The following is a 27,230-nucleotide window of genomic DNA, read 5'->3' as shown; positions in this document are numbered from 1 at the left end:
ATATTTTCCATCACAGGAGGGTTAGAGGAGGACCTCTTTTTCCTCTATGCTAATGGCCTGGCCAAACCACACGGCAGAGAGGCTGAAACCGTCAATAATATGTACTTTTCTTACATATATGTGAGTAACCAATACTCAGTCATCAGCAAAGAGCAAGTAACAAGTCAGCTGACATGGGACCTCTGATTTAATGTTCAGGTTAAATATTCTGGCATCTATATGTAGTTACCTTTCCTATTGACTCAATGAAGCAAATGTTAATCAGAAGTGGCAAAGGATGCAATCTGTTTTGTGACTTCCTTGACAGTAAAGGGTTCTGGAAATCCACCCTGATCAAGAACCCTAACCACTGTGAAGTGTATAGAGAATATTCACAGACTGCTTTCCAGACTGCTGAATTGTCACAAAAGCCTCCACAGATTTCCAAAGTCAACAGCATTGAAAACCACACACAAAGGTTGTAATACTGTTCCCTATGCTTAGAATTTACCTGGCTACAAAAATCTCCTAAAATTAATCTCTTTAATGCCTGCAACTGCCTCCCACTCTGACAGACAGATGTGAGATAACTACGCAATTTCTAGAAAGACTGTCCCTCTTGCAATGTCCATTTGCATAACTTTCTGGTCAGGGTCCTTCCAGAAGCAGTGTGGTTAGCACACAACTTCCCATTAGAGCAGAAAGCAGTTTGCGCTCCTGAACTTCAGAGCCATTGTCTCAAACAGCTGATAAAGCACCAATCTCTGTATTCAAGTAATTTGATAGCAGTGCCAATCAACCATACCGACTTGCTCTGTAACACTTCTGACAGTGTTTAGGAAGTTCTACTACACTTGGCAATGCTGCTCCCTGTTTCTAGATGACTAGATGTAGAACCTAGCACTCTGTCAGAGTTGACAAGCAAACAATTGAATAAATCCTTGTAATGTTCATGACAACACGGTGGAACTTCTTTTCATTTAGTTAAGTGTTTACGATTAGATATAGAGAACAGGGATGCTGACTTCGGGGCTGTAAACTTTTCATAAAATTCAATAAGTACTTTTCTGGTTTAGATGTTGCTGAAGTTCTGCATTCTTTGGGCATCACTCTTTTCTGAGACAAAGTCCTGCTTGTCCTTTCTATCCAGATGCACAGTGAGCAGCTTTATTGCTCAAAAATATTTTGTCTTCTATTCAAAATATCTCTCTGTTAGGCAGCTGCTAATGCAAGGATGCATAATTACAAGGATTATCATCTCTGTGCTAAGGTGTCACACACTGATGTAACATTTTGCTTTTTGTAGTTGGACTGAAGCAGCTTTGACCTTGAGGATCAATTTTTCTAGTAGCTTTAAACATGACCTCAAAACCTTTGGCTGCATGTGAAGATGGTGAAGCCTACTTCCCATTTACCATTCACCAGTCCTCCAGCATGTACTGTTGTTTCTACCCTGCTTTCAGAACTGCTCGTGCAATTGTTCTAACCTAGGAAACATTTAAAATTATTCTGATTATGTAAAGTTAGCTTATTCTGGCAAATGTAAGTGAGACCAATCATTTGTAACAGGGATAGCAATGAGCTGCTGACAGGCATTTTTTCTACACGCTCTGTGACCACTAGCTGTACATACTCTCCAAGAATTTCATTTTCTGTGTTGGCTTATGTGTGATCTACTGACATCACCTCCTCATTATAAACTATCAATAACATCATCAATCTGCTGCATAAATGATTTCTACTTCATCAGTGCCGAGTTGTAGTGTAGGATGGAAGCTCCTACTATTTCAAAACTGAATGTGTCCATGATGTCTTCTGGAATGACAGCGCATCAGAACTGTGGGAGAGTGATGACCAGCCAGGGCTCAGAGTAAACCACCAAATACTGGAGTAACATTCAAGTTTTCATTAACACTTCCAAAACAAGCTGGGACTTTATTCACAAAATTCCAAATCTAATAAATGTGTGCATATTAAAATCTCCCAAACTAATGCACCATTTCATGTATGACTGTATGCGACCTCATTGTTTTGAACTGTAATTTCTGTCCTGACACTAACAACGGTAGCAAGATACCAGTATGTAGGGATATTTCTAGCATCGGCAACTGGTTGCTTTATCGGGCATGGAATTCAATCTACAAGTCAGTGATAGGTATGGCAAAACCTACCCTGGACTGTCAGTGTTGACATGCCCACTAATGTGGAGAAAGTGTCGTTCTGGCTGAAAACTACTGACTAGATATAAACATAATTAGTAATTCCTAGAGATTCCTTTCTCCTCCTTTCTTTGAAAAGGTGAAACAGCACTGTCCCTTAATAGGGCTGCTGTAAAGCTCCACTGCTGCACAGAGAAGCCAGATTCCTGTTCCTGAGCCAAACATGCACGTGAGATCGCCCGTGACAGACTGTTGGAGGCAGCAATCTCTGCCTGTTCTATCTCACACACTCTTCTACACCAGGCATTGTAAGGGGCCATTTTATCCAGGAGTATAGTGAATAAGAAATGAAAGTAGATCTAGGCAGTCTGTGTGAAAAGCGGATAATGAGCCCAGCCCTATCAGGTGATGATAGGATTTACTTTCTTTAAACACTTGTAATTTTACAATAAAAAAAAAAAGAAGGTAAAGACATAAGAAAAAGCAAGTAAGAAATGATGAAACAGAAAAAAAGAGGAGTTAACATAAAAACCCCAACCCAAGACACTGCAGTATTAGCAAGTGAACTGCTTAATTCTTAATCTATTATAAAGGGAATCAAGGATTTTTCTATCGATTTAGATGTATAATGGCTTTTGTAAAACCAGTAGATTTCTACATTTATGTTTCCATATTCTCTAACAATGAATGGAAAGCATTTGATGCACGTAATTCCTGACATAATATTCGTAATAGCTGAAGAGACCTAAGAAACCAGGCACCTACTAAAACAGCATATATGCTATGTTGATCAGGGAATGTAACAACATTCATTCTCTAATATTTAAATATAAACTAGAATCCTCCACCTGAATTCTTACTTTTAAGATTCTTATTCTTTAGGAAACCTTTAAGGTTCCCAAGATTTCAAGCTGCTTACAGCAGCTGCACAAGGTAATTTATTAAGTATCTAGACCAAAAGAAACACCAAAACATTTCAAAATCAAGGAAAGATAATATTTATTATATCTTTGGATGCAAAGTTCCTTCATTCAATGGCTGATTAAAAAGAAACCCAAACAACAACACTGAAGTGTTTCATTAGGGTTTCCTCTTGCAAACTTACCAATTTTAAAAAAGTTAACTTTCAAAACTAAAATAAATTTAACAAAAGAATAAAATAAAAAAATAAAAGAATGTTTGCATGTAATAAATTTATTCACTAAGAAATGTATTTAAAAACAAAGTCTTCTAGTAAAGCAATTAGATTTATTAGTTGTACTTACTAGATTTACTCTTCCATGAAAAAGCAGTCTTTTTCAAAACATAGTACTAACCCTATATTCCCGGTGGCTTAGGAAAGGGGTTGGAAACGTAAAAATACTTCTGATCATAACTATTTTCAAATATAGTTAAAATAAATAGTTCAGCTCAGGCAATGTCATAAGCATACCCTTTGTTTCTTAGAGATATCAAGTAACAAGGAGAAAGGGTACTTCTCTTTGATGCCTTACAATAAGGAATGGGAAATACACATTCTCTGAAGACTGCTGTCCCATGCAAATCAATCATATAGCTTACCAAATAAATGCTGTTGTTACATTATATTCTATTTTACTCAAATAAAATTTTGGTCATTGAATTCCGTGATTTTGTTATTATCTGCACATACATGAAAATACCCACATTATAGCTTTTGTGTCTGGAAATCTGGAGGTGTCCCTCAGTTTACTACCTTTTTTATAACTACCATCAAATACTCCATCAAAGGATCATTCAATTTTTTATTTACAACTAAAGGCATCACTTATCAGAACTACCATATGTGGTTGCTCAGTAAGCCACTGCAATTTCACATACAAAGGAGGAAAATACACCATGCTAATATTATTCTTCCATCTTTGGAAAGCTCAGCAAATCAGTTAAAACCTCCTCTTTGTGAGATGGAAGATGTTATGCAAAAGACCACTGAAGTTTAAACTTATTAAATAAATAGCTTTTTCCTATAAATGACTGGAAAGAAAGATGTGATTTAGGCAACATCTGCATCCATCTCTAAATTCATTTTGCCAGTTAGGTCTCCAGTGGCTATTGATGGTACAGCTAAAGTCATTGTAGGAACATTGATCCAACCATAACAACAGTGACAGAAGTTTTGTTTCATATGCATTTAGCATCTGACATCTTCCCTTTGTTTGGGCATTAATCAGTAACAGACATATTTGAGCATCCTGCCAGGAGGTGATTTGACTTTCACAAATTTCCCTAAGAGAAGAAACATCATCAGGAACAATTTCAAGGAAATAATTATGGTCTAGACAGATTTATGACTTCTAAAGACCTAATCCAAAACACATTAATGTCAGTGGAAGGACTCCCATTGACATCAAAGGCCTTTGGATCAATCCCCAACTGCTGTGGGAATGAATTCAGAGCAATAATGATGGTGGACTAAATGCACACTTGCAGTTGAAATGTTACCACCCAGACCTTTTTATTCCTCAAATCAGATTAAAAAGTCATTTTCTGCTATTTCACAATTACTTCCAGATGCTCATCATCTCAAACGGCATTTTCATCCATCTGTATGAACCAAACGTGCACAGAGACAGAGAGGTTCTTCTACACTGCCTGAACTAATAATACAAATAAAAACCACAAGGGAAAATAATTTTGGAGGTGATGAAGTTCATGTTATAAATGCAAATGAGAAATCTTGGGCTTCTTTTATTCCTTCTGACTGGATCTGCCAGGCCCACCACCTCTTTGTTTACTGTCAAAGTACATTCTTTCTGATTCAATTTTCAATTTTTTTTCTCTAGTCTCCTAAACAAAACAAAAGAATACATGTAAATCAGTGTAACTCTCAAACCTGGCAGCCTACAAACTGTCAGAAATGTCAGCTTCATATACTCACTGATTAGTAACAGCTCTGTTGTCCCTTCTGTCCTCTTAAATGTCTATTTAAATGCCGAATAATTTGAAGCGTCCTTCTTTTCTATGTTAATCTAGTTTCATTCTCTGAGCAGTTGATAACATTTTAGACTGTAAAATGAAATGCTGTCATGTGCAAGTGAAAACCTATTCAAAGTTTCACACAGTCCAAGATGTGACTGATCAGCCATAAATATTGTGTTTTACTCAGCAGTGCATGCTCCGAGAATCACGCATCTCTTATTCACGCCTCTATCAATGCTTTGGTTGAGTTACCATTGTGCTATGAGCATGTTATGGACTAGTTGAACTCTGCCTTACCAAATTAGTTTTAGAACTTTCGTTAGAAAATTATATGCAACACCTTTTTTTCGTCAAATAATACACATTTCTTAGCATAATTCCATCATCTTTCCATTCCTAATGAATATCTGACCTATTACCTATTACCTATCAGTGTCTCTACCCTTTTCTGTAATTAGAAAACAAGAGTTTTAAATTTTTTTTCTCCTTCTTCAGTTACTCTATATGTGAGATTATTAGTGACTGGGTAATGCTCATAGCTAGATTAAAAAAATAATGAGGCAGAGAACAATTGGTTTGTTTATGGGTTTGTTTTGTTATGGCTTTGGTTTTGTTGCTTTTTTTTTTTTTTTATTGATGATGATCACTTGTTACTAAGAGGATCTGAATGGGAATGGAATTCAGGTTAACAGAGGAAGACAATATTGGCTAAAAGCATCCAAGGAATTAAAAAGGTTCACAGCTCATACATTTTCTGGGCTATACATGTAATGGAAATGGTGCTTTAGGTATGTTCTACCCACCACCTGCGTAACAAGGAGATATTTCTAACCTAGTTTTCTCAAGCATCAAAGCTTATGTGAACAGACTGTGTGCAACTTTCATACCCTCTCACCACATCTAATAACTTGGGACCTCCTTGGCCAATTCAGTCCAATCTGCAGAAGGGCAAAAGTCATAAAGTCATTAAGGTCTTACAAACTTTGTGGAAATAGATGTCCAGAAAAACAGGGAATTCTATTACTGTCTTAAATCATGGCCATCAAAGAATCATTCTGGCATTCATATTTCAGCTGCAAGTACACAGGAACTGCTCAGGAGACTACTTTTTAATCTGGTGCTGTTCCAATATCTTCTTCCATGAAAAATTAACTCAATGTATTTTAATACACCAGACACTAGTAAGTCTCTCAGCTTACTCTAAAAACATTTTTTTCAAGATACACCAAAAGCAGCAACATACTTCAATCATGGTTTGGCACCATCTTTTAGGTGAGTTCACGCTTCAGTGCATTTTGTTATCAGAAGAGCATGAGAACACTGCACCTGGAATATATGGACTAAAAAAGTCTGAGCACTTCAGTTTAAATTTGCTGACTTTCATTAGTTTGACACCAACAAGAAACTATTTCATCAGTTCTCAAAGGTAGGGAATGGGAACCCGTGGGAAGGGTATATGCAAAACCCTACGTATTAAAATCTATGTAAATTCTATTAACAGGAACTGCCTAAGCAAACAGAAAATTACTCAGGGGAAAAACACTCTAAGAAAGTTAAATTATCAAGATTATAATTTCAGGGCTATAAACTGCTCCAGCACCAAACCATGACATTACTACTGTATTTTTCCCCATCTTTACATCTCATCAGTGTGAATATACACAGTAAATTACACCCGATGTTTGAATGAGATAAAACGAAAAGGTACCTTTACAGATAATACTGAACTTCACCACCAGGGAAATTTTGTCTTGCTTCTACATGCACCTTTAATGTTATGTCCCCCTTCCCCAGCTCTTTATGATTTTTAATGCCTTTTCAAAATGTTCAAAGCAAAATTCATTGTGTCCAGCTGTAGGCTGCTTCAAGTCATGGGAAAGGACACAGAACTACAGAATGACACACTGCTTATATAACTGAATACAAAGTTTAGACAATTTTATGGATTTTAAAAGGGAATGTTAGCTTTAATGGGGTGCATTAGGTAAGGTGAGGCAGTCCTCTTTTCCCTATAAATATATTACAAATGTAAGCTGACGTCTCCCAGGTCAGTGACTCAAAGAAAACCTACACTGAAAAAAATCACCACAACCAGGTGAACATATACATACACAAATATGTTAAGTATACTTTTCTTTAAGTACAACAAATCTTTATATTATTTTCTCAATGAAAACATGGGGAAAAATTCAGTGTCAACTTTTAAAACACGGCTTAGAATACCAGTGTAACTCATTCGAGAGGTATGAATGTATGTGACTTTGAAGCTATGATGCCCTATTAAATGTCTTCCTACAGAGCAAAAAAAAAAAAGCCTTTGCTCCTAAAGTTGCCTCCTCCCACATTTCACATCGACTAAAATAAATTCAGAGAAAACATTCTGGGTTTTAGTTCCACATTCAAGGAATATAGTACTGGTATATAAGACATTTACTTCAGGAAAACCTGTCCTTAGCCAGAGTGGCAAAGGCAAGATTTATGTCCTGATGGTAAGAAACTTGCTGCTCATTTCCCCCTTCCTTCAGACTACAGTCATTGGGGTGAATGTGACTGTTACGGCAGAGGGAGCATAAAAGCAACCACCAACAGGACTATTGCTCTTGTGAACATTACTTTGAGATTGGTGGACAGAGTACAGCTAAGTAAAAAATAATTTCCTCATAAGACAGATGAATTCTTTCCCTGTTTTGTTCTTACTATCCAGAAAATTCATGATGAGAGTTTACCGCTTTCCCCTTCCCCAGTCCTGCAAGAATTTAGTTTTTTCTGAGCATTTCAAAACTATCCCTTGACTCACATCCTAGCAATACATGCTCGTGGTACATAAATATTTCTTTATACAAATGTATCAAACATTTAATATCAAACATTTAATCTTGCCAGGTAAACATAAGAAAGATAATGCTGATGTACTTTTCACAGAAGACTTAGCTCTCAGTTTTAATTTCCTATTTTTATTAGCTTACCTCTCTAGATGAAAATTTAACATGTGTTGAGAAGTACATTTTACTTGCTGGTTTCTCAAGAAAATGCTTGGTTGCTACACCTCATTAGAGGCATCAGCTTTTAATTGGAACAAGTTTTATATTGAAAGAAGTGATTAATAAAATGGTGCTGATGTGCTGGTATAGTACTTCAAATGCCCGCTTGCTTATTTCTAAAGTTGTTTTTATGCTGAGTATCAATATGCAATTAGAAAAGACAATATAAGTAATGCTGGGCCTCTGCAGAGTACTCTTTCAGCACTTGTAAAGTCCTTTCTTGTTTATGCTGCTGAGGTCTATCAAAAAACTCATGTTGACACAATCAATCAACCAGAATGAATGGCTATAAATACAGTCAAAGCAAGAGATAACAATAAGCAGAACAACTAAGTCCTCATTTGAAGATGAAACAGCAATTTTGAGCGAGCAGTATGTGATTAACCCACTGCATGTGGGGTCAATATGATTTATTCTCACAGCTATGCATTCAGTCTTAGCCCTGGGCCTCACTTGCCATCAAAGACACAGGCCTTCCTCAAATCAGCCCTCCCCTATGTCTAACTAACATTCAGAGCTCTCTCTTAGGATCATTATCATGTCCTTCCACCCACCCCTGCTTGGAAATAATTGTTAGCATAACAGATAGTTCAATCAAGTGACCCTGCTAGTCTCCAGTCCCTCTATCTGCCGCTTGCAATGTTCCAGCAGCCTAAAAGCAGACCTCAAAAACCACAGAGGAAAAAAAAACAAACCCCCAAACGAAAGGGATGCTTATTTTTTCTAAATCATGAGTATTGCTAGAACATTATTCTTTTGGCCCAAGACCAAAGAATAAGAATCAGTAGATCATTACATTTTAAAACAATCAAGTGGCTCAAAATAGAGGAACAGTTATGGCCTTGGTTCAAACATTTAATACAAATGTCACAATTCATTAGAAAAGCTACTTTGAGTGGAGGGACAAGCCTCTTACCTTTGGTAGCTATTCGAACACATTGAGTTTTGGTTTCCTGTTGAGGAGGGAAAAGTAAAGAAAACAGTTAGATCAAGTTACTTTTCCTTGCCCTCCCTGCTCCTTACATTCATCTTAAGATCTGCTGATCAGCTGGGGCAACCCAACAAGGCGGGTGAGGGCTCTGGTCTTAGCAGGAGAGGAAGCTGGGAGGTTTTGCCTTTGAAAACTAGATGAAACTGAGACTGTATTATTCAGGATAATGATGGGAAGAAAAGGTGCAAGACAGCCCAAATGTAGCAAAATTTCAGAGTATTAAAATCTAATGGAAATCATGCCATAAGAATACAGAGAGAGGGTACAGTGAAATAAAAGAAGGTTTGGTGCTACTATTTATGTCATGGCATAGAAAACCTGAGCCAGTGTTGACCTCCGAGAGTAACATGCAGCAAAGAAGGTACATTTGTTCAACTCTGTCTCCAAACTTGTCTTACTGCATCCTGACAGTCTTGAACAGAGTCACCTGATGCACATTGAAACCTATTCCCTTATGCTTCTGAGTATGGAATGAGCACAGAAACAGCCCAGGTACTCCTTAACATGACACAGTTAATCTACAAACTATATAACCTGCCCAGGAAAGACAGTGATTTGACAGTGATATGCTTCAGAAGTTGCACATGCAAAGACCATTTATATGTATCCTACTTTCCCCCTCCTCCTTCAGAAGTTTGGTCAGCAATTGAAATGAAGAAACAGAGAAATGACTTGTTTATGCACAGTTTGGACAACTTGAACAGATGAGGGTCAGTCACAAATGGGCTTTCTGACCTTTTTTATACAATATACAGTCGTTTTAAAGGCAAACATGCTGAAACAGCATTAGGTTGAGAGAGAGAATGCAGCTGCTGTTGTATTAAATAACTCTAAACAATATTATCATGTAATTAGAAAATATAATAATGACAGTTTCATTCTATAAAACATGCTCCCTCAGTCCTGCAGCCCCCAGCACTCCACCCCTGAGTGCATCCCCTGGGATTCTCTCTCTTGAAGATTCTCGCACAACAGGCAAAATACGTTGGTGCTATTTTGCAAACACAGCTCATAAAGAACAAGCAAAGCTGTGAATTGAGGCTTCCCATAAGCGTTCCATAAAGACAATTTTTCAATCTAAATGAAAGCCCAACAAATTTTATCAAACTAATCTTACCTAAGCACTCTTCCCAATTACTGGATTTACTTGTCCACTTTTGGTCAAAATGTCTGTGAAGATCACAGCATAACCCTCATCACAATCCTACAGCATATTTCAGAGCACAATTTACTTTCCCTTGATGATTTTGGTGCTCCCAATAGTTTATAGTAAAGGAACCGTTTAAACATTCTGCGGCTTAGAGGTTACCTTACAATAACTAGATCTCTGTCCTGGAAGAATGCAGAGCAAAGCTCCTCAATCCTCCTCCCAAATCCCTGTAGGAACAGAAATCTGATCCAAAGTTGTAAATCATACCAGAGAAAAACATTTTAGAATTAAGCTCGATCACAACTTGAAATCAAGTTAAAGTAAAAAACTGTATGTTCTTCCCTTATCTTCTACTTATCTGTCAAAATGTAAAAGCCAAAATAAAGATTTATTTTTGTATTTAATATTTTTATTTTACTCTTCCCTCTCATTTATTTCTTGAGGAATGAAAAAAATTCCCTTACAATTTAGTCTGCTGGAAGCCAACAAAAGCAAAGGGAATTATTTGTAGGAGGTAAGGGAAATATAGATGAGTATCTAGCAGTTACCTTTTAGTTTGCTTTCTTTGCTTCATACAGGTCTATAGGTAAGAACTAAATAGAAGGTATGGTCTCTTCTGTCAGAAAAAAAGCATCCAGTTCTCAAGCAGCTCCAATACAGTTTAATTACCTCCTCCTTTGTCCCCATTCAACTTGATGCATATGCAGTTTTCATAACCATAGGTAGAAGGTGAGATTTGCTTTGAAAGGGTCCAAGGCAAGGCTGCCTGTCAGCCAGGATTTGTTCGATCACTGCTGAGACCCAAATGTATGGATGGGTAAACACAGCAGCTTCTCCTTTCTGATGGGTCTGATGTGAATAGCAGCTATCAGTCTGGCTGTCCTTTCTAGCTCCTTTCTGGCCTGCCTGGGCACTTCATATAGGGATTCCTATGGACAAATGACTGCAATTTTCTATAGTTTTCTAAACTATAAATAAAAGATTCACACAAGGAGGGTGTGAAATGTGAATGGCACGCTGGCATGCTGTCACAGTATGGAAGGAACTACAGCCATGTCACTGCCAACACCTACTGCATCCAGCTCCAACAGTCCTCTAATTGTCACCATGGCCATGTCTTTGACTCCTTGCAGGAGAAAGGTGTGATTGGCACTTACCTTCTCGACGCTGCTCATGGCCTGGAAATAGATGTTGTAGCCTTTCCGAGGAGCCAGTGGCGGGTTCCAGAAACCCTGGTAAGTCCTGTTGTCACCCACGGTAAAAGGGACTGGCTCTGGCAGGTTTCCAGGGGGCAGCTCAGCAGCAAAGTAATACGGTGACCCTCCGCTAAGAGCAGTTTGATAGGTGACGGGGATTTGGTAGCACTCCATGGCACCCGTTTCTCGCTTTGTTCGGTGTGGGTGTAGTTCCTCAACAACAATCTGGTAGGCACTGGTGAGACAGGAAAACCAGCATAACCTTAAGGTCACCTGCTATGGTCAAATCTGTAGTCTCCGAAAAGACTTATTATTAATAATTAATAAATAATAATTAACTCAATTGCTTTCTGTAAACTTAAATAGAAAATGAAGAAAAAAGAAATAGCAGATGTGTAGATGAAGAGAAGAAACAAAGGCTTGAAATATAACAGAGCTATTTAATTCAGCCATTGGAAAGAAGCAACATTCTCTTCTTCTTTTTTTTTTTCAGAAGAAACAACAATGCAAATCCATACAACAACAACAACAATAATCCTTCTAACAACAATATCTATTTTTCTTTTTTTCTAATGAAGAAACCCAGTAATGAATCTGATTTTAATCTACACTAGATTAAACTCTTGGCTAATCAGAAGCATCTGAAGTTAGCATCTTCTTTTGAAACAATATCAGATAAAAATGAGCTTCAAGGCCCAACGTAATGACTACCTTCAGGTTATGCCTGAAGCACCAATTTGCAGTTGTCATATCATTAGAGACAGAATATGCTGACAGGCTTCTCCACCTCTTGACCTTGCTGTGGCTTCTATCTTGGCTCAGAGCTATGCAGATCTAAAGTACATGTGACATGCTGCGATACAAGCACAGATGGACAGAAATCTGTCCATTTCACCAAAATAGACTGCCTCATTCCTCTACAGTTGTCAATGATAAAACATTACAAATTGCTGAAGCAGATGGCATTTCTCCTATTAAAATGCCATCCCAAACTCCCAATATCTCTCTTGAAATGGTCCATGGCTTGGTTACTTTTCAAAATCACCTGCTCAAAACGGAACAGGTAATTATAATTATTCTTTTTCTTTAGGGAAACTACCTAACTGCAGGTTGCTACCAACTCGTTATCAGCTTCCTCTGCTGTGCAGAAGTACAGAACTTACATATTGAGAGCATGAGTCAATTCTTCAGTTCATATATAAAAAAAAAGGAGACAAAAGAGAGGGGCTTGGGGTTTAACTATACATACACGTACGCACATATGCACAGATGTGTATACATGCAACAATTCCTCATTTATATGCAGATACATTTGAAGACCTTAGGAAAGATTACTGTGAAAATATGCCTCAGCATGTATACAAGACCTGCCAATTTAGACAAGACATGTATTCAATTCAGCTAGCAGAACTGCCTGTCTTGTTTTATTTAAAGCTGCCTAAACAAAAATAGTAAAATGGAATAGAGTTCTCGTAGTGCCAGTGCATTGCTGCAGGGACTCTGAAAGGCACAGGAAAAGACAATCCTCCTTCTTTCAGAACTTATGGGGCAGCATTATATTATTTTGTCAGTTTTCTTTGCTCCTACTGCCCAGAAAACCCAATAACTGTAGTGGCAGTGATGAAGTATGATACTGGGGAATGGAAGAGAGGAGAGAAGAAAAAAAATAAGAAATTAGTTTCATGTCTTTCTTGAGCTAAAAGAAGAAGTTAGCATTCCCTTTTCCTAGCACCTAAAACATTAAGGAGGGAAGCCTCTTTCTTCCCTTTCAAAGTGTTTAAAAGGAATATACAAGGTCACCTCATTTTTGAAACTCCAGGTAAAAAAAAGATAAAAAAAAAATTATGAGTTGGTTCCATGGATCTGTGTTTCTCATAAACTGTCTGTGAACTGAGCCTGGTTGAAAATCACCTACTGTGGTAAACTCTATGTATTAACCATGTCCAGTTAATATGGCCTGCACCGCAATTCAAATGAAAAAAGAGGCTTATAAAATGTGGAAGCAAGGACAGCTGGCCTGGGAAGAGTACAGGGATGTTGTCTGGGAAGCTAGGGACCAAGTTAGGAAAGCCAAGGCCCTGTAAGAATTAAACTTGGCTAGGGATGTTATAGATCATATAATCATAGAATTGTTATGGTTGGAAAGGACCTTAAGATCATCTAGTTCCAACCCCCCTGCTGTGGGCAGGGACACCTTACGCTAAATCATATCACCCAAGGCCTCGTCCAACCTGGCCTTGAACACCGCCAGGGATGGAGCATTCACAACCTCCCTGGGCAACCTATTCCAGTGCCTCACCACCCTAACAGGAAAGAATTTCCTTCTTATATCCAACCTAAACTTCCCTTGTTTAAGTTTTAACCCATTACCCCTGTAATATCCTGTTAAATGAACATGAGCCAGCTTCAGTGTGTGCTTGCAGCCCAGAAAGCCAACCGTATCCTGGGCTGCATCAAAAGGAGCATGACCAGCAGGTCGAAGCAGGTGATCCTGACTCTCTACTCTGCTCTCGTGAGACCTCACTTGGAGTATTGTGTGCAGTTCTGGTGTCCTCAACATAAAAAGGACACGGAACTGTTGGAGCAAGTCCAGAGGAGGGCCAAGAGGATGATCAGGGGACTGGAGCACCTCCCATATGAAGACATGCTGAGGAAGTTGGGGCTGTTCAGCCTGGAGAAGAGAAGGCTGCGTGGAGACCTCATAGCAGCCTTCCAGTATCTGAAGGGGGCCTATAGGGATGCTGGGGAGGGACTCTTCATTAGGGACTGTAGTGATAGGACAAGGGGTTAAAACTTAAACAAGGGAAGTTTAGATTGGATATAAGGAAGAAATTCTTTCCTGTTAGGGTCATGAGGCACTGGAATGGGTTGCCACGGGAAGTTGTGAATGCTCCATCCCTGGCAGTGTTCAAGACCAGGCTGGACGAAGCCTTGGGTGAGATGGTTTAGTGTGAGGTGTCCCTGCCCATGACAGGGGGTTGGAACTAGATGATCTAAAGGTCCTTTCCAACCCTAACCATTCTATGATTCTAATTTACTTCCGCAAGACCCCTAAATGCCCAGAATATTTCTATGCTTCAAAATTAATGTACTAGCAAAATCCCCTAAAAGCATCGATATTTCACAAACTTGTCAGGATATAAAGTATTTAAAATAATTTTTATTTATACCACCCAAAGGGAAGAAATGACTACTGGCACTGCCATTCCCTCCCTGGCCTGGTTGTGGATCCAGGCAGGGTTAAAACGACTGCTTCCAGACTGGGTAGCCAATCAACTGGTGAGTCCTGGGAACACACACACTGTATCTCTGCTCTCTCCATTCTGCAGTTTTCTCTCATGAGCTGCCAAAGGACTGGGACAGACACAAATTCTGCTCTCTGAAGTGCCAGGAGAGCAGGAAACTTGTCATCTGTGACACCTGCCAACTTCATAGGAGAAAGCCAGAGCAGGGAGAGCAGAAAGGCAGACAATGCCTGTGCATGACAGAGGCAACTGTCCCCTGGAACAGCCCTGTTTGTCACACCTCTGAGCAGCAAAGCTCCACCACAGATACCAAATTAAACACCCGTTCGCCCTCCCCCCCCCATTTTATAGAGTAAGGTGTAAATGAGTTGTCTTTTTTTTTAAGGGTCAAGTCTCTTTGGAGACAAAACCAAAACAAATATCAAAGATGAAGGGCATGAGTGTTATATATCAGGAAAGTCTCTTTCAATAGCATTCTTTAAAAACATGCAGCAGTTTTCAGTGTTATAGAAAAGGTATTGCAAAATTTTAAGCATGAAATGATAAAATGTGAAGGTTCTGAAAAAAATTCAAATGAAAGCAATTTACATAAAATATTTCAAAAAATAATGCTTTTTGGTTCCCTACATCAGAAAAGCTACAAAATGTCGAAAATAAGAAGTAGATATACACATTGTAGCCTTCTGCATTTATACAGTTACTTTAAGTTAACACAGTCTTCAGAGTCTTTAGAGTCTCCATGAAGTCTCCAAGGCTTTAAGGTTTTGTTTGGGGAGGTTTTGTTTTTTGTTTTATTTTATCTATTTATTTTTGTTTTGCTTAGTGTTTTTTTTTTTAATTATTTTGACAAAGCTTTTTTTTTTTAAATAAAAGATGTGCCTATCTGTGTGGGAAAGGGGATCTGGCTGCATTTTTCATGCAACATTACAGACTAACAAGACATGGAGGAATACAGTCATTTACCTCTGGGGCCTTTGTGATACCATCTGTTTAAACCCATTTACTAAATGCTATAGGGCCCCAAAGCAGCACTGTTACTCTATGTACTCATAATAGTGTTCAGAAAGGACACCCTGCTGTAAGATGTGAAGAAAGAAGCTAAAGTTAATATTTGCAACTTCAAAAGCAGGGTATTCAGTGACTGCAAATGTGGTCTGATATCAGCCTATAAGTGAAAGGTTAACAACTATGTACTCTCCTTTTTTACATATTAATAATTCTAGCTTCAATGATCCTACATTTGCTACACACTTTTTGTGTAATGGTGTGAATTCAATTATTGGGAAAGTTTTCTTATGACTGGTGCTGGGGGAATTCCTACAATAGCAATTTTTTTCTGGTCTTCCCATACATCAAGGAAAGAATAAGAGAGAAATAAAGAGGGAGAAGGGAAAAACCTAGATGACAATATTCCTTCAACCTGGTGAATAAAATAAATTCTAAGCTATTCTGAATAGTAATGCAAATTTCAAAACCTGCTACATAAGTTATTGGGATCATAAAGGCCAAACAGTCACCTAAGGCAGCCATGTATGCAGAGAAAGACATAGCAGATAAAGAGCTCCTCAGCTGAGATTTTGCATGAAGAAATTATTTTTCATGTCAAAACCAACCCCTTTTTTTTACTTTTTTTTTACTCAAGAAAACCTGCACAGTACCTCCCTATTGACCAAGATCATTACAGACAGCTGAAGGAAGCCCCTTCCAACAGCTCTTCCTTTTCACCTCTCATTAGAAATTCAGGCTTCCAAAGGGATATGGCAGTGAAAATGTTGTTCGTACTTCAGGCCTAGTGGTGACAAAGCATCTTCTCCTTTGACAGGTACCAGACTGACTGAAAGCCCGAGTTACAACCCCAGCTCTTGGAATCGTGACTGATAACTAAGTTTTAGCTGCTTCCTGACATGGTCCACTTAATTAGTCTTGTTGCAAAATGAAAATAACCTGATTTTGCATACTGAGGTGTAAGAAAAAAAACCTTTAACAATCAAATAAAATTAATTTCATAATTAAAAAGTTGTCTATCCTGATTCTGATATACACTGTTTGTAATCTGCATCTGCAGTAGCATTTGAAAACAAGATTGCTGTTCTGGTGCTCAATTAGAATCCTTCAGAAGAACTACAGTGACAAATCACATCTTCAGATGAATCAGTGAAGCACCATTGATTCTACTGACTGGTATCTCATCCACAAGATTGATGGTGAAATGGTACTTGCTTCAGAGTGAGCCCGAGCCATACAGCCCCATCTCCCCTTGCATTTCTAGTTTGTAACTTGGTTTAAAACTTCAGGAGGCCATAAAGAATGCTAGAGATTACATGGTAACACTTGACAGGGAAGATATGATTAGAATAATGTTTAAACTGTGATGACTATGGCATCTAGTGTCTTAAATAAATGATTGACAGTTGCATATAGATTACACTTGAGTTAAGGAAAATCCATTTCCTGGGAGGCTGTACTGATGGAAAGGGTGAAGTACAACAAAATCTGATCATAGTATTTTGTTTGTCAAAGCGAAAGAGTATGAGACTAAGAGTATGAGACTAAGCTTTATTATTATTATTATTATTATTATTATTTATTTTTTCTTAAAACATGGACATACTGCTATCACATAAAATGATCTTTTGACCATCTACAGCTCCAGGGAATAGAGCACTGGGTGCAAACAAATGTTTTCAAAAAGTCAACCGTATTCTTCAGTGTCAGGCTGAAAAAGAGCATTTGACTCCCTTCTACTCAATCACAGCTGCAGGCATGGTGATGCATTTTTTCCCACCTACCTACTAGCACTCATTATGGCAGCAAGCCAGCTTGTACTGGAAACACAACTGCAGTGTGGATGGAGTAAAGCTTCACTAAAATGCATCATAAAGTTTAACAAAATGCATTTAATCAATTCAGAATTACAGGGTGCTACATTTATCTTCCCTATTAACAAGCTGCTGAAAAATACCTGACTGCAACATGTGTTAACTTCAGAAAAGGGAATGGGACCATGTCTTCTACATTCCCCTGGAGAATGCTTCTTATTCCAAGTGAAAAATACAACACCTGTTTGCTTTAACAAAAAAAACCAACCCAGCTCTTTGGTTATGGTAAATGACATATTTCCTTTGCCTTTTGATGTTAGAAATTACATGTAATCTCTTAGGATTTAGAAATTAATAAAAGTGGAGAGAAAAGATGGAAGACAGGAAGAGGAACATATGCTTTTTTGAGAACATACTCAAACAACAGTTATTAATACTCTGTCAAACTATCTCTTAACATTTAGTACATAGATCCTTTTTGCCACCTTCCTAAGTGCTTTAGCTCATGTCATAGTACTGAGGATGCTGCAAGGAGAATTGAGAGAATATACATGAGGTGGTGTGCTGTAGGTTTACTCTGCAGTGAGTTACCTGCCTGCCAGCACAGTGTACGGAAAGAACTCCCCAAGCTAGGTAGGAGTAGCCCTCTAGCCACATACCATCATGCTACCAGTTCACAAAAGAAAACCCCCAGGAGAGAAAAGTGGGTTGCGAGACAGATACCACATTTCTCAAATAGGGACAGCTTTGGTTACGGCCAGCAGCACGACACCTGGAAGCCTTTAAAAGCACCTACAAAGGTGTGTAGTGAGTTTAAGCACTTGTATAACTTGGGAGCATTTTCAGATCACAGGATTGGTTTCTGCTGTATCAGTTCAACAAAACCCCCTTTTTAGGAATCCAAGTTCTGTACTGGATGTAGTCCTGTCCATTTTACCATTCCTCACACCCCGAAAAATCCTAGGTTTGGTCCAGGTCAATCTTCCGGAAACTACGTATTTCAGAAACGTAGGGGGTTACTATTTATGAATATAAACCCCACCACTATCTCCTATAAAAGGAATGACTTCAGATTATCTTCTATAACAGAATATAAATAAATAACTTGAGCATATCAATCATAAGGGTGACTATATGAGAAGCATATAAAAATGCTTATAGGTACGTGACTCATCCCTACAACATCCATGTAAAACATGCATTTCTTTTAATGGAAACAGACTTAAGATATAGTTTATTTTCCTATTAGAGAATATTAGGGCTCAGGCACATTACTTGATGTCAGCTGAGCCACAGTAACTGACTTAATGTAACACAGAATGAAATGCATTAGCTCACATTTCTCTAAAATGTCACAAGGGTAAGAGCATGAAAAGGTTCTGATGTTCAGTAGCTAATTAACCTCCAATTAGTCAACCCTGTCCCTGAATATTGCTGATGCAGCCACATCAATAAAACACAAATGCAACCAAATAATGTCACAAAATTTCTGCACTAACAAGTAGAAGCAAAGAGCAGGATGCGGACTAATCTTTGCAAACAGAATTAAATTATCTCTCAATAGAGTGCAGAAAGGGAAAGAAAGTTAACATAAATGAAACACTTTAATATGATTATAGGACACGGCAAAGAAAATTTAATAGCTTGCTACATGATTTCTAGTAAGAAGCATTCTGAGAGGAAAAAGGTCAAATAGTTTGTATTCATCACTATTATTCTCTCATTTCGTCTGAGCTTCCAATTTTGCAGTCATACATATATTCTATTGAATAGCTGATGTGAAGCACTGGAGAGGATGTGTTATTTTCAAATCCACTTTCTGACAAACACCTTTCAACCTCATATTTCAGAGACACTGTGAGAAACTAAAATGAAATGATAATGGATAGGAGATTGGTCCTGGGGACCCTAAATCAAACAGGACAGCTATCAGGATGATTCAGGTCATGACTATTAAAAAAAGAAAAAAAATCCTTTTCATTACAGATCTATTGGCAAGCTCAGCCTAGCTAAGAAAAACAACAGTAAAGTCAAATGAATGTCACTTGGAAATGAACAGCTCTATCAGCTTCCATACAGCAAATAACTAACCCCCCAAAATTATCTTGATTATTCAGGGTTTTTAATTTATTTTTTTTACCTGATGGGTGCACCTTTGGCCTGTGCTGGTCTCAAGAGTACAGTTATTGTAGTAGCAGTTTCATTGAGAGATGCATCGACTCCTTCGTAGTCCGGTAAAGTGGGAGCTGATTAATATTGAATGGGAAGAAAAGAATAAGAAAAACATCAGTGAAAGCATTTTGAATTTTCACGAGATTATAGCTGTTTGCAATATAGTACAAAGCCACAATCTTCACCAGCCACATGAGTCTTTTTTAATGATTTTCTAGACAAGCTCAATCTTTTACTACAGCATGAATGGGGACTTCATCAGTAACTGACAACCTTACTGCTCCCCCTCAAATCATGGTACCTATCAAGTCAAACAGGTTTATTCAAGGATAGAAATAGAGGGAGGCAGTGACTGCCAAGAAACCCTGAGACTACAAAATCTCATTTTGGCTTCACTATTTCTACCTTACAAAGCACTATAACCACCATCTTGAAGACCCAATCTCCGACATGTCTTTTTCCTCCTCCAACAATTTAAGAACCTTTTACATATCCTTTTACAGGTCAAAGGAGACCATGCCAATACCAACTCAAGTGCAGGAAAACTGGGCTTGGATAGACATGCATCTGCGGACTAGAACTGTACAGGGGAGTCTATTCGCATGCCGATTTCCTCATCCATTTCTAGCAATGCATAGTCAAGCTGCTTATTAATCAGCTTCTGAACCACTGCATTCTTCAGCCCAGTGTATTAAGAAAAAACAAGATCAAAGTCAAAACTAGAAGCAGTTCAGAAACTGATTCACTAATGAACTGGCTGTCAGGTCTCCATGGCAGCAACCCCCATGTTGTAGGTTGGATGGCTGGTGTTGGTGATTACTTCAACCACCCAACTTTATTCTGCTGCCATAAACCTGTTACAGTCCTTACTGGTAATATTCTTGCTGACTCCAGATCTAGCACAAGATAAAAAAAAAAAAGAGGTTTTTCTGTGATTCAGAAAATGATAGATTTATATTAATTACTAACCTTTAACAAGCTTGAAAACTACCTGCAAGGGTGTTGTTTTGTTTTTTTTTAAATATATCTTTATATTGTTAATGATGCCTGTGTATTTCAAAATTATTTTTCACAAAAAAGATGTTTCCTAGCAGGATATCAATCATTTCAGTCATAATAATTTTACAATAATATATCAATAGATAGAAGAGCACTGAGAGATTGAAAGCTTTGCTTCATTAGTCCCAGATCTGAGATGAACATAAATATTACTCTTCAGGAAATATTATTTTCTAGAAAAAGTGTTAATTTAATGTTCATTTATAAATTACCGTTTACACCATGTTCACTAGGATCACAGCAACTACTTGTAAGTTTGTTTAAAATGAGTAATTTCACTCGTCATTAAAAGAAAGCTAGCATTTCCTGAAACACATTGCTTCCTAAAAAGTGCCAGCTATGCAGAGTGAAACAAGACAACAGTTCAGCATAAAGCAAGATGAAAAAAACAGGCTGAAATTCAGATATAAAGGGTGTCACAGTCTGCCTTTAAGATTTCCTCATATTAATCATGTTTTGCTGACTAGGAGACGCATACGGTGTCTACGAAGTGTGGTTGATGGGATTCTGGTCAAAATTCCTGAAATTTCTGGGTGGAAAACAATCCAAACATGTTAAGGTGCTTATTTCTCAAATGTCTGAAACGTCCGGGGGACAGACATGCAAGCAAGCTATTACATAGTTACATCTTTCTTTTTTTTTTTCTTTTCCCTCCTACAGAATGGTTAGAAGACAAGTATGCAAGTACTACACCACCATTATCCATGAAAATTTATGAACTGGGATTTACTGCGAAGAAACGCAAGGACCATAAAGTAACCTGGGTAAAATATTAGACTTCAAAACAACCTAGTAGCTAGATAAACAGAAAAGAACATTTTGCTTGATTATCTTTTTTGGTGATTTGATGGTTGGAGGTTTTTCTTTTGGGTTTGGGGTATGCAGAGTGCTAGTGCTTATGTGTTGGGATGGAATTCAACAAATCATTCCATTTGACTACAACAACTACAGCATTTCACTTGCTACATAATTCAAGAAGCCTGATTTTTCTCACATTTTGATTTATGCACGTTTTTGGGAACTGGGTGAGGAGACTATGTGAGTACTTTCCCATAGAAGTGGTAGGTGCACTCCAATACATTATTAACTTCACTTTATAGGACAATAGAAGTTTCATTATGGCAGATAGTAAGGAAAATAGCCCGCTTTGTGCTGCTTAAATTTTTGAATGACTGAATTTGTTGATCTCTTCCAAGCTCCGAAGTTGCGATGCCATAAAATCAACTCTTTAGATACAATGATTGACTTATCTTCTGCTATCAACTTCATAAGAGACTATCTTGGTGCGCTGCAGTAAGTGAATAAAGCCACAAGGAAGCAGACCTATATGAATCTGGCAAAAGAAAATTCACACTTCTTCCTAACAGCCCCAATTCTGTTATAGTTGCATGCTACTAAGTGGTGTCACCTTGAGTAAGTCTGCATCTGACTTTACCAATCTGCAAAACAAATACAGTACTTAATGACCTATGGAGTGCTGTAAGGCTTAATTAGTTAAGGTTTGTACAGCACTTCATAATCCTCAGATGAAAGTAGAAGATTACACAAAATCAAACAGTTAACCACTACAGGTGTGCAATTTTCATGTCATGCAAGAATTTATCCCTGAACTTACGCTACTCTGGCAAATATGCTCAAAAACATTTTCAGTATTATAGTTTCACAACATGACAGGCTTTTTTTTAGGGGTTTTCTTTTCCATTCCACACAAGGGCATGATTTTTCCAGTCTTAAAAAAAAAAAAAAATTAAAAAAAATCCAAAAGCATTACCCTTTATTTTTTTTCCTGCTTTTGTTTTTTTTTTTTACCTGAGATGTTGGTTGTCACATTGATTGTGGTCGCTGGTCCGAACCCTTTGACAGTACTTGCACGTATGAAGAACTGGTAAGTAGTACCAGGATGCAAGTGTGAGAAGACGTGGTGTGTGCTGTTCCACAGCTTTGAAACAGTTTGTGGAGGTCCTGCAACTGGAACTGCAGGATCGAATGACCTTATACTGCTATAGCTGACCTGTGAAAAGAATTAGTTTTGTGACAATTGCTGCAGTTTTTGGCACAAGCAGATTAGGTTAGTTTAGCTGGAAAGGAAACAATGACACATCTACCCAGTCATCTTGGGGATAGCATGGGGACTTGGAGAGATTGCTTCACTTGAAAAGGCTGTGCAGGTGCCCTTCATCTCTCTTTGTGATTTTAGTTCATGATTGTGAAATTTCACTGTTACATTGCAATCATGACACCCCCGCCATCCTCCCCACCTCCACTAAACCCCTTTATTTTTCCTTAATACATTTCCCTCTCCTTTTCTAATAATCACATTGAAATGCTGTCCAAACCAAACTAATATATTTAAAATCAGCAATGATATCTTAATGTACTGGTTTTGACTGGAATGGATTTAATTTTCTTCCTAGCACCTTGTAAGGTACTGATTTTGGATGTGACTAAAACACAAAAGCTTGTACTTTTGCCCTTCTGATTCTCACCCCATCCCAGTGTGGAGGAGTGAATGAGCAGCTGAGGGGGCTGAGCTGCCCACCAGGGTTAACCCACACTATTTAAGGAACTGTGATAGCATTAAATAGATAAGTAGATCTAAGGGGGGTTGTTTGGTTAGTTAGTTTCTCTTCCTCCTGTAATTCATTAGTACACAATATTTTGTCCTCTGGTCCTTTAAAAAAGTGGTGTTGAAGAGGATGGTGTTTGTTCCTCAAATCAGCTGTGTTTCCTGCCAACCTCCTGTGGAGGTCCCCAGAAGGCTCATATACTAAATACACTTTAAATAGAATATATATGGAGGTTTCCTTGCAGGGTGATACTTAAACGTTTGACAAAGCTTAAAAAACATAGCTCCAAATCTAATAACCATCTTGCTTTTCACGTAACTTTCTTTTCCAACAAAGAAGATTTCACAGATCACAGCTGTCATGGTTTTGGAAGACTATATAGTAAAGATACAAGATTTTAAAAACTAGCACCTCCCACGTGGATTGTAATATTGTTATAGTCATATGTCAAAGCCACTTGATAGGGACAGCCAGGCAACAACAAATGCACAATCATTATGATTTTTGAGTACCTGATCACTACACAAAATCCCATAATCTGTAAACGAAAGCATCATGTAATTGAATAGGCGCCTACAGAGCAAACACCCGCCATCAGCCACCTCTCTTGCTGCTCTTTCCTAGCCCTATCCAATGCTTGTTAGCTGTTTAATGATTACCTCGTACTGAGTAATGATGCCATTTGGATCCACAGGTTCCTTCCAGTTGAGGAAGATCTTATCTTCAAAAGGAGTTCCTTTCACCGACTTCGTAGGTATAGGGCCTGGCACTACAAATAAAACAATTTTTTTAAAAACAGGAAATTCAAGAGACAGAAAAATTAAAGAGGTGACAGAACATCCTATTAAAAACAAAAGTGAGCGCAGGTCTATTTTTATTAATATTCATTCACATGCAAAAGACAGTGGTAGGGAGTATGAAAAAGCACTTCAAAGTGGATTTTGTCATTCGCGGTGCAGAGAGAGCATGAAGTTGAAACGTTATCCCAGCATATGGTTTTCAAAACTTCATGCAAAGTCAAATTGTCTCGTTGTATAGCCGGGGGAAACAGTTCAGGCTAGATTGTGACTTCAGGGAACATCACTGAATTCTGTAATGAGCATATCTTAGGACAAGGACTACATGGTTTTAAAATCCTTTTAAAAAGAAAAATCAAAGGCAAGGAAGAGCCTCTGTTATACAGCATCTTCCAAAAAAGAGAACTGCTTACAAAATAGTTTTCAGTCACCCCTTCTTATGATTTGTTGTTTTAAAAGAAATCCTGGTTTAAAGAGGGGGCTGGGCACAGGGCAGGCACACCAGCTCAAGCTGCCACTTCTTTCAGCCACTGACATGCTTCTGCTGCAGAAGGACTAAAACTGCTTACTTCAAATCTTTCCAACAAGAGGCATTTTCAATGCTTTGAACTGAACCACACTAAGATGACCCTACTTTCTTACTTTAAATGGAACCAATATCCCTGGTGTAATAACAAGTCTGAAGTGTCACCTCAGGCCTCTCTGCCTGAGTGATTCACAGGACCTGGTAATCCCATCAGCACAGGCAGGAGCACCAAGTTATCTCTCACTCCAGCTTACAAGATATTTTTGCCTGCTAGTATGGCTCCTTTTTAACCACAGCAGCTCACCTAGATTTGAACACAGACACTCTGGAAGCGGGCAATGAGGATAAAAGAAGGCCTGAAGAAACTCTAAACCCAAAGAAACCCCCCTGCCATGCCAACATTGCCCAAATCTGCAGTCCTTCAAGCTAAAATGTTACTTCTATTAATTTATTGACATATTTCTCTCCCCATCTTAATCGGCGTATTTTCCTCGTATTTTCCTCGGCGACAGTCAGTGAGCCTCACACATGACATTCTTGGGTATTAACCATCAAAGTAGTCTGAAGTTTTACAAAGAGCAAAAATAAATTAAAACCCGCTGGATCAAAGGAAGCACCAGGCACTGTGCTAGCAGCACAAGGGAGTGAGTGGTCTGTCCCAGTAGTGGGATTTATTTCAGTCTACACAGAAGCTATAAATGATGATTGACCCTTGGTACAAACAACATAATTTGGCACATTAATAATAAATTCATGGAGTCAAAAAAGCCCACGAGTAAACAGATGAGAGCTTTACAGAAACTGCTCATCCATCTGTCAGAGGAAAACTTAGAAAAAGTTAACTAAAGTCACAGGCTGCTGCTTTGCTTCAGTCCCAGTACAGACTGGGCAGTGGATGAAGGCTGACACGCCATGACAGCCCCTGTGTGCTGTTTGTGGCATTGAGAGACTTGCTGTAGGCAACATTTTGTTTTTCATGGGAATGCTCTACTGTTTTTCTTGTCTGTATGTCAGATGAGGTATGAACATACTCTCATGCACAAATTTTCCCTGAATGATGTGTGCACGTATGTGTATGTGTGCACACGTACGTGTGCATGTACATCTGTGGTTGGGAGAAAACACAGAAACACACCAGGGCATGTGCAAAGAATACAAAATCCAATATTAAAGCACATTAAAGCATGTGAGGTAAAATGAAACCAACAAATTGCTCAAAACCCTGAAAAAATACTTTTTGTGTGGTGCTTTTAAAGGACGTGTTTCATATTCAATTGAAATCCTGTGCATTTGAAACTGGCTCTACATTAGGGGGTTGCATAAAGCCTTCTACATTTTCTGTTTAAACACCCAAGTGGGAGAAGCCTCTAGGCTCATCACATCACATGAGTGCGTTTTCTTCTCCTACAATATAAAATTTGATGCTTTGTGGCAGTGGCAGCAATGTTAAACTGACTGGAACTACTGAACAATCCCAGTTAGTTTCATGCTATGCTTCCCACTGACATGGGGAGGGCACAAGAACAGAAGTTAGCACAGCGATGAGCAGCTTGCTGCAATCACGGTAAAAATAGTCAGAAAGTAAAAGAGAGCAAGTGTCTACAAAAAAGTGGAGCGATTCCCCACAAACCTCACCCACAGCTGCAAATTCACAAAAAATGAAGCTTGGGATCAGCTTAAATTATTTCAGAGCTCAACTAGAATTAAAGAAACAAATAAAAGTTCAAATGCCTAAAAAAAACCCTAAAAAAATTAATCTGAGCTTGAAGGACATGTTTTCATAGGTCTGAAGTTATTTTTTCCCTTTCAATTTTCAGTTCAGCCACAGCAAGAACATCTTTTAACTGCAAAGGGGCAAAAGAAAGTGAGGAAAGCAGCAGCAAAGGAATTTGAATAAGGAAGAGAGTATCTGTGAGCAAGCCCATAGATTCACCAGCCAGGTTAGTCAAAATAATGCCTGAATGTCCACATTTGTGGTTTTATGTCTTTGTTCTCAGGTCAGTATTAATTACAAACAGTTGTTTAAAAAAAGCTCAAAATAGTAAAAAGACCCCAAAACACAGAAAAGAACAACAGCAAATTAACCTGTTGGTAATACTATCGTGAAGACTTAAACCATATGTCTCCATGTAGGCAGCCACTGCTGTCTATTCCCTATGACTTCCAGCAGGCCTCCAAGCACTTAAGAAATAACCTTAAATTCCACCTTTCCAAAGTGGTGTTAAGATCCTTCCCTTTTACAAAATATTTAGCAAGGACTCGGGTGAAAAAACAGCCAGGTAAACATCGTCCTTGAGCTGATAATAGCTTTTGGAAACCTCCTCACAAACAGCCCAAAAGGCTTTCTTCAGACTTGCATTTCCAGAAGCCCCATCACTCACCACAGTGCCTCTCTGCTGCCTTTTCAACTCCCATTCTTCTTCCTGCCCAAGCTCTTGCTCTTCTCCTTGTACTTATGGACAGTGTATGCTAAATCAAAACATTCAAAACTATTTCAAGTGTATCTTAATGTGAAGTATGTGACTTAAGATTCCCTATCAAGCTAGGTATCTGAATGATTCGAAAAGTATAAGTAGCTGCTAGAGGAGACAG

General features: G+C 38.3%; 1 protein-coding gene across 10 annotated transcripts in view; it reads right to left on the bottom strand.

The window, feature by feature from the left end:
* Positions 1-27,230, bottom strand: part of PTPRK (protein tyrosine phosphatase receptor type K) — a 400,889-nt gene that overhangs the window by 61,776 nt on the left and 311,883 nt on the right. For all 10 annotated transcript variants that reach the window (XM_061474956.1, XM_061474957.1, XM_061474958.1 and 7 more), the window contains exons 9-13: positions 23,975-24,084; positions 22,558-22,759; positions 19,658-19,763; positions 11,415-11,688; positions 9,033-9,069 (exon numbers count right to left, since the gene is read on the bottom strand). In XM_061474956.1, the coding sequence (XP_061330940.1) occupies positions 9,033-9,069; positions 11,415-11,688; positions 19,658-19,763; positions 22,558-22,759; positions 23,975-24,084 (729 nt within the window). The remainder of the gene's footprint in view (positions 1-9,032; positions 9,070-11,414; positions 11,689-19,657; positions 19,764-22,557; positions 22,760-23,974; positions 24,085-27,230) is intronic.

This window comes from Pezoporus flaviventris, unplaced genomic scaffold (assembly GCF_033815535.1).
Source record: "Pezoporus flaviventris isolate CSIRO_AGI_PZ_B2104156 unplaced genomic scaffold, CSIRO_AGI_Pfla_v1 ptg000081l, whole genome shotgun sequence".
Classification (NCBI taxonomy): Eukaryota; Metazoa; Chordata; class Aves; order Psittaciformes; family Psittacidae; genus Pezoporus; species Pezoporus flaviventris.
The sequence above is the reverse complement of the archived record's forward strand: the minus strand, read 5'-3'. Positions and strand labels throughout refer to the sequence as shown.